Below are 17,214 nucleotides of genomic sequence, written 5' to 3' on the forward strand. Positions count from 1 at the left end.
CAGTATACAGGACCTAGTACTGAGGGGGCAGTATACAGGATCTAGTACTGAGGGGGCAATATACAGGATCTAGTACTGAGGGGGCAGTATACAGGACCTAGTACTGAGGGGGCAGTATACAGGACCTAGTACTGAGGGGGCAGTATACAGGACCTAGTACTGAGGGGGCAGTATACAGGACCTAGTACTGAGGGGGCAGTTTACAGGACCTAGTACTGAGGGGGCAGTATACAGGACCTAGTTGAGGGGGCAGTATACAGGACCTAGTACTGAGGGGGCAGTATACAGGACCTAGTACTGAGGGGGCAGTATACAGGACCTAGTACTGAGGGGGCAGTATACAGGACCTAGTACTGAGGGGGCAGTATACAGGACCTAGTACTGAGGGGGCAGTATACAGGACCTAGTACTGAGGGGGCAGTATACAGGACCTAGTACTGAGGGGGCAGTATACAGGACCTAGTACTGAGGGGGCAGTATACAGGACCTAGTACTGAGGGGGCAGTATACAGGACCTAGTACTGAGGGGGCAGTTTACAGGACCTAGTACTGAGGGGGCAGTATACAGGACCTAGTTGAGGGGGCAGTTTACAGGATCTAGTACTGAGGGGGCAATATACAGGATCTAGTACTGAGGGGGCAGTATACAGGACCTAGTACTGAGGGGGCAGTATACAGGACCTAGTACTGAGGGGGCAGTATACAGGACCTAGTACTGAGGGGGCAGTATACAGGACCTAGTACTGAGGGGGCAGTATACAGGACCTAGTACTGAGGGGGCAGTATACAGGACCTAGTACTGAGGGGGCAGTATACAGGACCTAGTACTGAGGGGGCAGTATACAGGACCTAGTACTGAGGGGGCAGTATACAGGACCTAGTACTGAGGGGGCAGTATACAGGACCTAGTACTGAGGGGGCAGTATACAGGACCTAGTACTGAGGGGGCAGTTTACAGGACCTAGTACTGAGGGGGCAGTATACAGGACCTAGTACTGAGGGGGCAGTATACAGGACCTAGTACTGAGGGGGCAGTATACAGGACCTAGTACTGAGGGGGCAGTATACAGGACCTAGTACTGAGGGGGCAGTATACAGGACCTAGTACTGAGGGGGCAGTATACAGGACCTAGTACTGAGGGGGCAGTATACAGGACCTAGTACTGAGGGGGCAGTTTACAGGACCTAGTACTGAGGGGGCAGTATACAGGACCTAGTTGAGGGGGCAGTTTACAGGATCTAGTACTGAGGGGGCAATATACAGGATCTAGTACTGAGGGGGCAGTATACAGGACCTAGTACTGAGGGGGCAGTATACAGGACCTAGTACTGAGGGGGCAGTATACAGGACCTAGTACTGAGGGGGCAGTATACAGGACCTAGTTGAGGGGGCAGTATACAGGACCTAGTACTGAGGGGGCAGAATACAGGATCTAGTACTGAGGGGGCAGTATACAGGATCTAGTACTGAGGGGGCAGTATACAGGACCTAGTTGAGGGGGCAGTATACAGGACCTAGTACTGAGGGGGCAGGATACAGGACCTAGTACTGAGGGGGCAGGATACAGGACCTAGTACTGAGGGGGCAGGATACAGGACCTAGTACTGAGGGGGCAGGATACAGGACCTAGTACTGAGGGGGCAGGATACAGGATCTAGTACTGAGGGGGCAGGATACAGGACCTAGTACTGAGGGGGCAGGATACAGGATCTAGTACTGAGGGGGCAGGATACAGGACCTAGTACTGAGGGGGCAGGATACAGGACCTAGTACTGAGGGGGCAGGATACAGGACCTAGTACTGAGGGGGCAGGATACAGGACCTAGTACTGAGGGGGCAGGATACAGGACCTAGTACTGAGGGGGCAGTATTAAGGACCTAGTACTGAGGGGGCAGGATACAGGACCTAAAGAGACTGCAGAGAACTGTAGACTCTGCCAATCTCCTCATGGGTACAACCCTCCCCATCAACAAGGACACCTTCAGGAGATGTCGCCTCGAGAACATGGCATTGGTCATCAAGCACCCCACCATGTCCTCTTCTCATTACAACCATCAGGGAGGAGGTTCAGGAGCTTGAAGACCCATGTTTAATGATTCAGGAACAGCCTCCTTACCTTTACTATTAGACTTCTGAACAGACAATGAACCCATGAACACTAGCTCAATATTCACTGCATATTGTACTTTTTGATTTTTCCGTAATTTATAGTAATTTTACACCTTTGCATTGTTCTACTGCCTCAAAAGAACAAATTTCACAACATAAAAGACCTTCTAAGAAACCTGATTCTAACTGAAACTTTTGAGTCCCAGTCAGAGCGAGAGTAGGGTTTGACAATGAGATCGGGATGAAGGGATGTTGCTGGGATCATGATGATATGGCTTATCAGAGGATTTCCCTCCTCCAGCCCTCCCATGGCTCTCTGTAGACCACCGGAGCTGCCGCCTGTGATCACCAGCCCCCTCCGGCAGACCACACACCCAGTTTGCTGCCCAAGCGTAACAAGAGAGTTGGTCAGAGTGGACAATCCTGTGGGGAGACTGCCTACAGATATTTGGTGGTGATCCTGGGCTAATCTTTGCTGTGTTCAATTTCTCAGTCCCCCTTTCTGTGGGATTCACTCAACTCATTCTCCTTGATTCAGTGCATCACTGAATCACTGCATCTCCCTGTGTTTTTCTCTTTGACTCACTCCCCTTCTCTTTCTCTGCATGACTTTCTCTTCCTGTCTGTGACTCAGCCACTCACTCTTTCTCTCTACAGAACAATCACCTCTCTCCCCTCGACTCATTCCCCTCTTTCTCTCCCCATCACATTCATTCTCTCTCACTCTCACATCAAGACCATCAGATATGGGAGCAGAACCAGGCCATTCAGCCCATCAAGTCTGCTTTGCCATTCCATCATGGCTGATTTATTATCCCTCTCAGCCCTATTCTCCTGCATTCCCCCATAACCTTTGATGCCCTGACTAATCAAGCACTTACCAACCTCCACTTTAAATACTTGGCCTCCACAGCCATCTGTGGTAATGAATTTCACAGATTCACCTACCTCTGGCTAAAAAAATTCCTCCTTATCTCTGTTCTAAATGGATGTCCCTCTATTCTGTGTTCTCTGATCCTAGACTCGCCCACTATAGGAAACATCCTTCTTGTGAGAGGCTGAAGGGATCTGGATAATGTACATCAGTTCTCACAACCTTCTGCAGATGCACAGTGGAGAGCATCCTAACAAGCTGTATCACTGCTCGGTATGGAAACTGCACTGCAATGGACAGTAATTCTTACAACGGGCAGTACAAACTGCCCAACACATCACCAGCACCAGCTACCCACCATCAAGGACATAGAAACAGAAAGGTACTGGAACAGGGCCAGGAACATCATGAAGGATCCCACCCACCCTGCTCATGGACTGTTTGTCCCACACCCGCCAGGGATGAGGCTATATAGCATCCACTCCAGGATCAGCAGACTCAAAAACAGTTACTTCTCCCGAGGAGTAACACCCTCACCCTTCCACACTGCCAACCACCAACTACTTTATCATTTCCTGTCAGTCACACTATGTACAGCCTAACGTCACTTTATGGAGAGATATCAATCTATGTACAATATATAAAATATCTTATGTATTTAATATTTAATGTGTTTTAAGCATTGTGTTCTTTACCTTATTGCATTTGGATCCAGAGTAAGAATTATTTTGTTCTCACTTGTATACAGAACTGTCATTAAAGCAGCTTGAACCTCCTCTAAAAGCTCTCCAATGCCAGCACATCGTTTCCTAGATAAGAGGCTCCCACATTACCTCAAGAGTTGACTGACTGATGTCTTATAAAGCCTCAGCATTACATCCTTGTTTTTTAATTGAGATGAAGATGATGAATAGACTTTTGTAAAGTGTTTGATAAGGTGGGCTGATCCAGAAGACGAAGTACACCATAAGATTGGTGGTTGGATTCAATATATGCTTGGCCACAGAAGACAGAAACTCTACCGTGGATGGGAAAAAGGAGAAGGGTTGGGAATGGGGCGAGCAACCCTATCCTGTAAAAATCCCGAGCTAAAGAAATGGTAGCAGAAGCTCCAAAGTCCTCGTCCTTGGGAGAGGAAGGATTTTTGTGTAGAAGGCAGAAGAAGGGTTTGAAAGACTTGCCGTCAAACAAAGGACTCTGGTGAGCTTCTGCCCCAGTGGAGTAGAAGAGAAGAGTGCAGTGGTGACAGGGTGTTATTCTGACTGGAGGTCAGTGGACAATGCTGCAACTGCTGTTACTTTTCAGAGACCATACACCAATGATCCAGATAAAATTGGAGGAGGCTGGATTAGCAAGTTACTAATTTTGCAGAAGACACAAAAGTAGCTTCATGGTATCGTAGTGGTCCAGCACCAGCTTTAAGATTATTTACTTATTTCAAAATAAGGTGCAGAACAGGCCCTTCTTGCCCAACAACCAAGAGTTTAAGCACAGGACAATTCAAAATGACCAATAACCCTACTAACCGGAACGTCTTTGGACTGTAGGAGGAAACCAGAGCATCCAGAGGAAACCTACGCACTTGGGAAGAGCATGCAAACTTCTTTCAGAGGGTGCCGGAGCTGAATTCTGAACACCGATGCCCTGAGCTGTAACATGCTACCATGGTACCCCTTCATGGTTCAATAGCCGCTGCCACCTAGAAGGAATTTGTACATGCACCCTGTGACTACTCGGTTTCCTCCCACAGTCCGAAGTTCTGTGGGTTAGGGTTACAGAGTTGTGGGCATGCTATATTGGCCCCAGATGCAGGGCAATGCTCACAGGCTGCCCAGCACAACCCTTGCTAATTTGATTTAATCAAATGATGTATTTCACTGTAGTTTTAATGTACATGAGACAAATAAAGTTCATGGTAATTGGCAGATAAAGGATTCAGTGTAATATGGATTAGTTGGGAACATGGGCACAGAGAGGGCAGCTAGAGTTTAATATGAACATGTGTGAGATCAAGAGTAGTAGCAAAGCTACAGAAAACGACAGGACATACGGAGGACTTGGGGCAAGTCCATAGATCCCTGTTAGAGACAACACAAGTAGATAGAAGGTGTATAGTATTCATGTCTTCATTGGGTGGTGCAGAGAATATAAAAGCTGTAGCCTTATAATCTTCATTCATCACATTTTGAGGTTTGTGTGTAGTTCTGGCTGGCCCATTTCAGGAAGGATGTAGATGCTTGGGAAAGAAGGCAGAAAAGGTTCACCAGGATGCTGCCTGGATTAGAGGCTGCCTGCTATAAGGAGAGCTTGGACAAACTTGTGTTGTTTTCTCTGGAGTGGCAGAGGCTGAGGGGAGACCTGGTAAAAGTTCAAACTACATCCTTTATTAAAGTATGTACAATATGCCGTACGACCTTGAGGATCATCTCCTTACAGGAAGAACATAACCAAGGAACCCATTAAGCACTCAAATACCCAATGTGCCCATTGTGCTAACAACAGAAAGTCAGCAAATAACATTTAAAACTAAACTTCACAAAGCTAGTCATCACTGCAGCCAATTCAGGAGCCCGTTAGTTGCTGGCCACAGCCTCAGTTCAGCGAGACGACTAAACCTCAGAGCTACAAGCTGAACACTGGCCCATCAATTGCCTCTGGCTCCAAAACAGTGACCTTTTCAATTTGGCCAATCATCGGCTCATTCCTCGTTCTCGGGCCCACGCCCTGCCACTTTGATTTACTCTTGGGCCCTGGTTTGGCCACTTCATACTACAAGTGTTCTGCACCTTCGAGACTTCAGCTCACACCTCAAAAGTGCCAGATTGCACAGGTCATCTCCGAAATGGAAGCTCCAGGCTATTTATTGCAGCACTAATCGTTCAGGAAGAGTGCGATTAATCGTTCTGTTTGATGCCAGTAGGGAGCCGCTGAGTTTCACTTCTTAAACTGGGAACTTATAGAGGTCTAGGGTAGACAGTCAAAGTCTCTGTCCCAGAGTGGAAATGCCTAACAGCAGGGGGCATGCAACTAAGGTGAAAGGGAATAAGATCAAAGGAGATGAGCTGGGCAGGTTTTTACACAGAGAGTGGAAGGTATCTGGAATGTGTTTCCAGGGTGGTGAAGGCAGACACATGAACAGACGAAGAATGGGGTGGATGGGAGTATGGATTATGGTTTGTTAAGGTAGTGTACGGTGAACTGGCCTACATTAGTCAGGGGATTGATTTCAGGGTAATGTTGCGACTCTAAAAAAACCCCAATGAGATCACACTGCGTTCGGTTTTGGTTATCTCATCATAGGAAGGACGTGGAAACTTCAGGGAGGGCGCGGAAGAGATTTATCGGGATGATACCTGAATTAGAGAGCGTGTCTTATGAGGGTAGGTTGAGCAAACTAGGGTTTTTCTCTTTGGAGCAATGGAGGATGAGAGGTGACTTGATAGAGGTGTACACGATGAAAAGAGGCAGGGATCGAGTAGACAGCCAGAGACTTTTTCCAGGGTGTAAATGGCCAATAGCAATCATTTTCTGGCGATCCATTGGAGAAATGCATGGGGGGGGGCAACGTCTGAGGCAAATTCTTCACACAGAGAATGGTGGGACCAAATAAGGGTGCTGATAGACACAGATACATTAAGGGCATTTGAGAGACTCTTAGATAGGCATTTGGATGGGAGAAGCATGGAGGGCCTTTTGGGAGGGAAGGGTTGATTTGATCTTAGTGTTGGTAGTAAGGTCAGCACAAGATCATAGGCTGTTCTGTATCTGGCACCATGCTTGGTCCAGACATTGTTGGCCAAAGCGCCTGTCCCTGTGTGGACAATGAAACCAGTCCTGTTCCATGCCTCCCTCCTTCTCTCTCTATTTTCACATTCAATTGCGCTCAGGGGTTTTCAATCAGCAGCCTCCGCTGGTTCCTGCCTGGTTGCAGTTTTCCCACCACCCCTGTACTCACCCCGTCCTTGTTAACCACCTGCCCGATGCCCTGCTGTCCAATCACCAGGTCCACTGCTATCGTCCAGCCTTGCTGTAAAACAGAGAGCCGGGTCACTGTGGAACATGGAACAGGACAGAGCACACAACACAAAACACGGGATACACAGCGTGGAAAACAGAGAGCGGCACATAGATACAGATTAATTTATCAAGCACAAGTACATCGAAATGTACAAAGACACGCATCATTTTGCCTTTGGTGTGTTGGCCTTCATCAGTCACGGGTTTGAGTTCAAGAGCCCTGAGGTAAAGTTGCAGATCCATAAAACACTGGCGAGACCACACATGGAGTATTGTGTTCAGTTCTGGTTGCCTCATTATAGGAAGGTTGTTCATGAGACACACTGGCAGATATATTCCCTCTGGTCCTAGACTTGCCCGCCATAGGAAACATTCTCTCCATATGCACTCTATCTAGTCCTTTCAATATCCCATAGGTTTCAAAGAAATTTCCAACCACCTCCACACCCCCCCCCCCTCCACCTGCCATTCTTCTAAGCTCCAGGAGTACACACCCAGAGCCATCAACGCTCCTCATATGTTAACCCTTTCATTCCTGGAATCATTCTTATCAGCCTCCTCTGGGCCCTCTCCAATGTTAACATATCTTTTCTTAAATAAGGGGCTCAAAATTTCTCCTGATATTCAAGTGTGGTTTGACTAATGTCTTGTAAAGTCTCAGCATTACATCCTTGCTCTTATATCCTAGTCCTCTCAAAACCAATACTAATGTTAAATTTGCCTTCCTTAACCACGAATCTGCAAGTTAACCTTTAAGGAATCCTCCTACATTTTCACACCTCTGAGTTCGGTATTCTCTTCCCATTTAGAGAATAGTCCACACATTCATTCCTTTATTCAGGTGCATGACCAAATACCTCCTCACAGTAAACTCCATCTGCCACTTCTTTGCCCATTCTCCCAGTCTGTTTGTCCTTTTGCAGATTCCCCGATTCTTCACCACCACCTGACCCTCCATCTATCTTTGTAACATCAGAAAATGAGGTCACAAATCCATCAAGTGGAGAGGGGAGAGTGATGGAGAGAGGGGAGAGTGACGGAGAGAGAGGGGAGAGTGACGGAGAGAGAGGGGAGTGTGACGGAGAGAGAGGGGAGTGTGACGGAGAGAGAGGGGAGTGTGACGGAGAGAGAGGGGAGTGTGACGGAGAGAGAGGGGAGTGTGACGGAGAGAGAGGGGAGTGTGACGGAGAGAGAGGGGAGTGTGACGGAGAGAGAGGGGAGAGTGACGGAGAGAGAGGGGAGTGTGACGGAGAGAGAGGGGAGTGTGACGGAGAGAGAGGGGAGAGTGACGGAGAGAGAGGGGAGAGTGACGGAGAGAGAGGAGAGAGTGAGAGAGAGAGGAGAGTGACGGAGAGAGAGAGGGCAGAGTGATGGAGAGAGGGGAGAGTGACGGAGAGAGAGGGGAGAGTGACGGAGAGAGAGGGGAGAGTGACGGAGAGAGAGGGGAGAGTGACGGAGAGAGAGGGGAGAGTGACGGAGTGAGAGGGGAGAGTGACGGAGAGAGAGGGGAGAGTGACGGAGTGAGAGGGGAGAGTGACGGAGAGAGAGGGGAGAGTGACGGAGAGAGAGGGGAGAGTGACGGAGAGAGAGGGGAGAGTGACGGAGAGAGAGGGGAGTGACGGAGAGAGAGGGGAGTGACGGAGAGAGAGGGGAGTGACGGAGAGAGAGGGGAGTGACGGAGAGAGAGGGGAGTGACGGAGAGTGAGGGGAGTGACAGAGAGAGAGGGGAGTGACAGAGAGAGAGGGGAGTGACGGAAGAGTGACGGGGAGGGAGAGGGGAGAGTGACGGGGAGAGAGGGGAGTGTGACGGAGAGAGAGGGGAGTGTGACGGAGAGAGAGGGGAGTGTGACGGAGAGAGAGGGGAGTGTGACGGAGAGAGAGGGGAGTGTGACGGAGAGAGAGGGGAGTGTGACGGAGAGAGAGGGGAGTGTGACGGAGAGAGAGGGGAGAGTGACGGAGAGAGAGGGGAGAGTGACGGAGAGAGAGGGGAGAGTGACGGAGAGAGAGGGGAGAGTGACGGAGAGAGAGGGGAGAGTGACGGAGAGAGAGGGGAGTGACGGAGAGAGAGGGGAGTGACGGAGAGAGAGGGGAGTGACGGAGAGAGAGGGGAGAGTGACGGAGAGAGAGGGGAGTGACAGAGAGAGGGGAGTGACAGAGAGAGGGGAGTGACAGAGAGAGAGGGGAGTGACGGAGAGAGAGGGGAGTGACGGAAGAGTGACGGGGAGGGAGAGGGGAGTGACGGAGAGAGAGGGGAGTGACGGGGAGGGAGAGGGGAGAGTGACGGAGGGAGAGGGGAGTGACGGAGAGAGAGGGGAGTGACGGAGAGAGAGGGGAGTGACGGAGAGAGAGGGGAGTGACGGAGAGAGAGGGGAGTGACGGAAGAGTGACGGGGAGGGAGAGGGGAGAGTGACGGGGAGAGAGGGGAGTGTGATGGAGAGAGAGGGGAGTGTGACGGAGAGAGAGGGGAGTGTGACGGAGAGAGAGGGGAGTGTGACGGAGAGAGAGGGGAGTGTGACGGAGAGAGAGGGGAGTGTGACGGAGAGAGAGGGGAGTGTGACGGAGAGAGAGGGGAGTGTGACGGAGAGAGAGGGGAGAGTGACGGAGAGAGAGGGGAGAGTGACGGAGAGAGAGGGGAGAGTGACGGAGAGAGAGGGGAGAGTGACGGAGAGAGAGGGGAGAGTGACGGAGAGAGAGGGGAGAGTGACGGAGAGAGAGGGGAGTGACGGAGAGAGAGGGGAGTGACGGAGAGAGAGGGGAGAGTGACGGAGAGAGAGGGGAGTGACAGAGAGAGGGGAGTGACGGAGAGAGAGGGGAGTGACGGAGAGAGAGGGGAGTGACGGAAGAGTGACGGGGAGGGAGAGGGGAGTGACGGAGAGAGAGGGGAGTGACGGGGAGGGAGAGGGGAGAGTGACGGAGGGAGAGGGGAGTGACGGAGAGAGAGGGGAGTGACGGAGAGAGAGGGGAGTGACGGAGAGAGAGGGGAGTGACGGAGAGAGAGGGGAGTGACGGAGAGAGAGGGGAGTGACGGAGAGAGAGGGGAGTGACGGAGAGAGAGGGGAGTGTGACGGAGAGAGAGGGGAGTGTGACGGAGAGAGAGGGGAGTGACGGAGAGAGAGGGGAGTGACGGAGAGAGAGGGGAGTGACGGAGAGAGAGGGGAGTGACAGAGAGAGGGGAGTGACGGAGAAAGAGGGGAGTGACGGAGAAAGAGGGGAGTGACGGAGAGAGAGGGGAGTGACGGAGAGAGAGGGGAGTGACGGAGAGAGAGGGGAGTGACGGAGAGAGAGGGGAGTGACGGAGAGAGAGGGGAGTGACGGAGAGAGAGGGGAGTGACAGAGAGAGAGGGGAGTGACGGAGAGAGAGGGGAGTGACAGAGAGAGAGGGGAGTGACAGAGAGAGAGGGGAGTGACAGAGAGAGAGGGGAGTGACAGAGAGAGAGGGGAGAGTGAATGAGAAGGACTGATTGCTGAATTTTCAGGGTCATTGGCTCAAAATCCCGGGAAGGCACTAAACAAATATCCCCTCGCTAGGCAAATCACCCAGCATCTCACAGAACTTTACCCTTCCCACAGCTGGCTTATTGTGATCAATGAATTCCTGTCACTCAGTCAGAGTCACAATGCAATCCATGCTTACAGGCCCTTCATCCAGGCCGACTGCTAGGCCATGCCACCCAAATAGACTCAATTTCCTGCTTTTGACACACATCCTTCTAACCCTGCACCCAGCATCTCCCACACCGCCATAACATAAGAACATAAGGAATAAGAGCAGGTGTTGGCCATCTGGCCCGTTGAGCCTGCTCTGACATTCAATAAGATCATGGCTGACCAGGCCATGGACTCATCTCCACCTACCTGCCTTTTCCCATCACCCTCAATTCCCCTACTATGTAAGAATCTATCCAACTTTCTCTTAAATATATTTACTGAGGTAGACCCCACTGCTTTATTTGGTAGAAAATTCCACAGATTTACCACCCTCTGGGAAAAGCAGTTCCTCCTCATCTCCGTCATAAATCTACTCCCCTGAATATTGAGACCATGTTCCCTAGTTCTAGTCTCACCTACCACTGGAAATGACTTTCCTGCCTCTATCTTATCTAGCCCCTCTCATTATTTTATATGTTTCTATAAGATCTCCTCTCATTCTTCTGAATTCCGGAGAGTACAGTCCTAGGTGTCTCAATTTCTCCTCATAGATTAACCCCGTCATCTCTGGAATCAACTTGGTAAATCTCCTCTGCACCCCCTCCAAAGCCAGTATACCCTTCCTCAAGTAAGGAGACCAGAACTGCACGCAGTACTCCAGGTGCGGCCTCACCAGTCCCCAATGCAGTTGCAGAGTGACCTTGCTGCTCCTAAATGCAACCCCTCTGGCGATGAAGGCCAACATCCCATTTGCCTTCTTGATGGCCTGCTGCACCTGCAAGCCAACTGTTTGTGATTCATGTACAAGCACTCCCAGCATGCTGCAATCTTTTTACCATTTAAATAATAATCTGTTCTTCCATTTTACCTTCCGAAGTGGATGACCTTGCATTTACTAACATTGTACTCCATCTGCCAGACCCTCACCCGCTTATGCAGCTATCCGAGTGTTCCTCAAATGACACTATCGTACCTGACTCACCCACTATCTCGTTTCATCTGACAGCTCATTCCACCTATGTACCACCCTCTGCCCCTCTCGTACCTATTCAATAGTTCAGCTCTCCCCAAAATCCTGACCTTTACTCTCCCCTACCCTGGGGAAAATACCATTTCCCTCCCTTTTATCCGTACCTCTCATAATTTTATAAGCCAGTGTAACATCACCCCAGAATCTCCTACATTCCAAGCAATGAAGACCTACCCTGGCCCTCCTGCCCCTTTAACTCCTGCTTTCTGTCGCTGGCATTCTCCTGGTTGATCTTTTCTGCACTTTCTCTAGTTTAACCACAGCTCTCCAACAACAGGGTGGCTAAAACTCTACCCAGTGCTCCAAGTGCTGCCTCTTCAACAACTCATACAACTCCAACTCCCATATTAGTGTCCTGAATCACAAAGACAAGGGGTTCTGCAGATGCTGGAAATGCAGAGCAATGCACACAAAATGCTGGAGGAGCTCGGCATCTATAGGAAAGAGTAAACAGTTGACGTCTCAGGCCGAGAGCCTCCGTCGGGACTGGAAAGGAAGGGGGCAGGGGCGTGGTGAGGGGGGAGGAGTACAAACTGGCAGGTGACCAGGAGGGGGGGTGGGGGAGAGGGCAGGTGAAGTGAGAAGCTGGGAGGCGGCATGTGGAAGAGACAAATGACTGGAGAAGAAGGAATCTGACAGGAGAGGAGTGGACCATAGGAGAAAGGGAAGTAGGGAGGGAACCAGAGGGAGATAAGATGAAGACAAGGGGTGAGAGGGGAATCAGAATGGGAAATGGACAAAAAAGACAGGGGAACAGGGAGGAAATTACTAGAAGTCGGAGAAATCGATGTTCATGCCATCAAATTGGAGGCTATCGAGAAAGAATATGAGGTCCTGCCGAAGGGTTTCAGCCCAAAACGTCAACTGTACTTTTCTCCATAGATGCTGCCTGGCCTGCTGAGTTCCTCCGGCATTTTGTGTGTGTTGTTAGAATACAAGGTGTTGCTCCTTCAACCTGAGTTGAGCTTCAGCATGGCAGTAGAGGAGGCCATGGATTGACATGTCAGAATGGGACTAAGGAATGCAATTAGTGGTGGCAGAGAATGGACGCATTAACCTGTCACTGGTGAGCCTCTGGCCAACCAGCAATGAAAAAGGACGGAGGCACAGAGACACCATCTGGTAGGAAGGGCCACCGCACAGGGTCAGAAAGAGCTGCAGAAAGTTGTAAACTCAGCCAGCCCCATCGTAGACACTAGTCTCCCCAGCATCCAGGACATCTTCAAGAGGCGGTAATCTGTAATTAAGGACCCCATCACCCTGGACATGTCCTCTCTTCATTGCTACCATCAGGGTGGAGATACAGGAGCCCGAAAACACACACTCAACATTTCAGGAACAGCTTTTCCCCCTCCGCCATTAGATTTCTGAATGGACAGTGAACACTGTTTGCAACATTACTGATTTAATTTGATGCAAATATTAAATAGACAATCGCCAACAGACAATCTGCTGGAGGAACTCTGTGCATCGAGCAGAAACTGTGAGGGTAGTTTTCAATGTTTCGGGTGAAGGCCCAGTATTGACACTTAGCCCAGCCCGGGATGTTTGGTAACAATGCTGTTCCTGAGCTGAGGGACAACATGCACCAGGGTCCCTGCCAAGAGCAGGCAACGGGCTGGACGGTGGGCTGGTCAGTCCAGGGCTCCGGAGGGACATGCTTAAAGCAATGGCACTTACACCCAGCTCACAGGCGAAATGCTCCTGTTCAAAGTCGGTGACGGTGTGGAGAATCTGGAAGAACTGTTGAATGCATTCATCTTCCTTCAGCTGTGCGAATTGCTGGAAGGTTTGCTGGATGAGTTTACGGAGATGCTTCACCTGGAGGGAAGAGGAGAGGAGGAGGGGGAGGGTAGGGGAAGAGGGGGAGAGGAGGAGGGGGAGTGGAGTGAAGTAGAGAGGAGAGGAGGGGAGCGGGGACAGGAAAGGACAAGAGGAGATGAGGGGAGGGGAGAAGAAATCATTCAGTAATCAGAATCAGAATCAGACTTTAATCGCCAAGTACCTGCACACATACAAGGAATTTACTTCCAGCAGATGTTGTCTCTCTGCTCATAACAGATGATAAATATAAATGAAAATATAGATTATACATACAAGTACTGCAATCCAAGTAATAGTTAGCCGACAGTTAACCGGCAGTTAGCTGTTCAGCAAAGTGACCGCAGTAGGGAAAAAACTTCTCCAGTGCCTATTAGTCTTAGTCTGGAGGGATCTGAAGCGCCTACCAGATGGAAGCAGTTCAAACAGTCCGTGCGCAGGATGGAAGGAGTCCTTTATGATGTTCCCCGCCCTCTTCTTCAACCTGGAAGAGTACAGGTCCACAATAGAGGGCAGGGAGGCTCCAATGATGCGCTCGGCAGTCCTCACTGTGCGCTGTAGTCTGGTTCTATCCTGCTTGGTGGCGGCTCCAAACCACACAGTGATGGAGGTGCACAGGACAGACTCAATGACTGCAGTGTAGAACTGCAGCAGCAATTCCTGAGGCAGACCATATTTCCTCAAGAGCCGCAGGAAGTACATCCGCTGCTGGGCCTTCTTCAGGATGGAGCTGATGTTCTGCTCCCACTTCAGATCCTGAGAGATGGTGGTTCCCAGGAACCTGAAGTTCTCCATGGTGGACACAGGACTTCTCCACCATATAGTATTCTCCTCCACCCACTCACCTTCCCCCTCATCTGTCAGCTTGTACTCCTCCTCCCCTCCTCCACCCACCCACCTTCCCCCTCATCTGTCAGCTTGTACTCCTCCTCCCCTCCTCCACCCACCCACCTTCCCCCTCATCTGTCAGCTTGTACTCCTCCTCCCCTCCTCCACCCACTCACCTTCCCCCTCATCTGTCAGCTTGTACTCCTCCTCCCCTCCTCCACCCACCCACCTTCCCCCTCATCTGTCAGCTTGTACTCCTCCTCCCCTCCTCCACCCACCCACCTTCCCCCTCATCTGTCAGCTTGTACTCCTCCTCCCCTCCTCCACCCACTCACCTTCCCCCTCATCTGTCAGCTTGTACTCCTCCTCCCCTCCTCCACCCACCCACCTTCCCCCTCATCTGTCAGCTTGTACTCCTCCTCCCCTCCTCCACCCACCCACCTTCCCCACCTGGTCCCACCTAACACTTTTCAGCTTGTACACCCTCCTGCACCCACCTTCCCCCTCACCTATCAGCTTGTACTCCACCCTCCACCCACTCACTTTCCCCCTTCCTTTCCAGTCCCGAAGAAGGGTCTCAGCTCAAAACACTGACAGTTTATTCCTCTTGATAGATGCTGCCTGACAAGCAGTTTTGTATGGCTTGCTCTCTGTCACATGGAGAGTGCGCTATTAACAGGCTCAGAGAACCACAAACTGGTGCAACGTGTTGAAGATGTGTGTGTGTGTGAGTGTGAGAGTGTGTGAGTGAGTGTGTAAGTGAGTGTCAACAGACAATAGGTGCAGCAGTAGGCCATTCGGCCCTTTGAGCCAGCACCGCCTTTCAATATGATCATGGCTGATCATTCACAATCAGTACCCCATTCCTGCCTTTTCTCCATATTTCCTGACTCCGCTATCTGTAAGAGCTCTATCTAACTCTTTCTTGAAAGCATCCAGAGACTTGGCCTCCACTGCCTTCTGGGGCAGAGCATTCCACATATCCACCACTCTCTGGGTGAAAAAGTTTTTCCGCATCTCTGTTCTAAATGGCCTACCCCTTATTCTTAAACTGTGGCCTCTGGCTCTGGACTCCCCCAACATTGGGAACATGTTTCCTGCCTCTAGCGTGTCCAATCCCTTAATAATCTTATATGTTTCAATCAGATCCCCTCTCATCCTTCTAAATTCCAGTGTATACAAGCCCAGTCGCTCCAAACTTTCAACATATGACATCCTGCCATCCCGGGAATCAACCTTGTGGACCTACGCAGCACTCCCTCAATAGCAAGAATGTCCTTCCTCCAATTTGGAGACCAAAACTGAACACAATATTCCAAGTGTGGTCTCACCAGGGCCCTGTACAACTGCAGAAGGACCTCTTTACTCCTATACTCAACTCCCCTTGTTATGAAGGCCAACATGCCATTAGCTTTCTTCACTGCCTGCTGTATCTGCATGCTTACTTTCAGTGACTGATGAGCAAGGACACCTAGATCTCGTTGTACTTCCCCTTTTCCTAACTTGACACCATTCAGATAGTAATCCGCCTTTCTGTTCTTGCCACTAAAGTGGATAACCTCACATTTATCCACATTAAACTGCATCTGCCATGCATCTGCCCACTCACCCAACCTGTCCAAGTCACCCTGCATTCTCCTAACATCATCCTCACATTTCACACTGCCACCCAACATTGTGTCATCTGCAAATTTGCTGATGTTACTTTTAATCCCTTCATCTAAATCATTAATGTATATTGTAAATAACTGCAGTCCCAGCACCAAGCCTTGCGGTACCCCACTGGTCACAGCCTGCCATTCTGAAAAGGACCCGTTAATCACTACTCTTTGTTTCCTGTCTGCCAACCAATTTTCTATCCATGTCAGTACTCTGCCCCCAATACCATGTGCTCTAATTTTACCCACTAATCTCCTATGTGGGACCTTATCAAAGGCTTTCTGAAAGTCCAGGGTACACGACATCCACTGGCTCTCCCTTGTCCATTTTCATAGTTACATCCTCAAAAAATTCCAGAAGATTAGTCAAGCATGATTTCCCCTTCTTAAATCCATGCTGACTCGGACCAATCCAGTTACTGCCATTCAAATGTGCCACTATTTCATCTTTTATAATTGACTAAAGCATCTTCCCCACCACTGATGTCAGGCTAACTGGTCTATAATTCCCTGTTTTCTCTCTCCCTCCTTTCTTAAAAAGTGGGATAACATTAGCTACCCTCCAATCCTCAGGAACTAACCCTGAATCTATAGAACATTGGAAAATGATTACCAATGCATCCATGGTTTCTAGAGCCACCTCCTTAAGTACCCCGGGATGCAGACCATCAGGCCCTGGGGATTTATCAGCCTTCAGTCCCATCAGTCTACCCAACACCATTTTCTGCCTAATGTGAATTTCCTTCAGTTTCTCTGTTACCCTAGGTCCTCTGGCCACTATTACATCTGGGAGATTGTCTGTGTCCTCCCTAGTGAAGACAGATCCAAAGTACCTGTTCAACTCGTCTGCCATTTCCTTGTTCCCCATAATAAATTCACCCATTTCTGCCTTCAAGGGCCCAACTTTGGTCTTAACTAATTTATTCCTCTTCACATACCTAAAGAAGCTTTTACTATCTCCCTTTATATTCTTGGCTAGCTTACCTTCATACCTCATCTTTTCTCCCCGTATTGTCTTTTCAGTAATCTTCTGTTGCTCTTTAAAGGTTTCCCAATCCTCTGGCTTCCCTCTCATCTTTGCTGTGTTATTCTTCTTTTTTTATTTTTATACTGTCCTTGACTTCCCTTGTCAGCCATGGTTGCCCCCTACTGCCCTTAGAATCTTTCTTCATCTTTGGAATGAACTGATCCTGCACCTTCTGAATTATTCCCAGAAATACCTGCCAT

At 49.9% G+C, this 17,214-nt stretch overlaps 1 protein-coding gene across 5 annotated transcripts in view; it reads right to left on the reverse strand.

Annotated features, from left to right (window-relative positions):
* The window catches only part of ptk2ba (protein tyrosine kinase 2 beta, a), a 247,775-nt gene that overhangs the window by 127,280 nt on the left and 103,281 nt on the right, over window positions 1–17,214 (reverse strand). For all 5 annotated transcript variants that reach the window (XM_059985434.1, XM_059985435.1, XM_059985437.1 and 2 more), the window contains exons 8-9: window positions 13,361–13,501; window positions 6,941–7,012 (exon numbers count right to left, since the gene is read on the reverse strand). In XM_059985434.1, coding sequence (XP_059841417.1) covers window positions 6,941–7,012; window positions 13,361–13,501 — 213 coding nt within the window. The remainder of the gene's footprint in view (window positions 1–6,940; window positions 7,013–13,360; window positions 13,502–17,214) is intronic.

The sequence above is a fragment of the Hypanus sabinus genome, chromosome 12 (genome assembly GCF_030144855.1).
Source record: "Hypanus sabinus isolate sHypSab1 chromosome 12, sHypSab1.hap1, whole genome shotgun sequence".
NCBI lineage: Eukaryota > Metazoa > Chordata > Chondrichthyes > Myliobatiformes > Dasyatidae > Hypanus > Hypanus sabinus.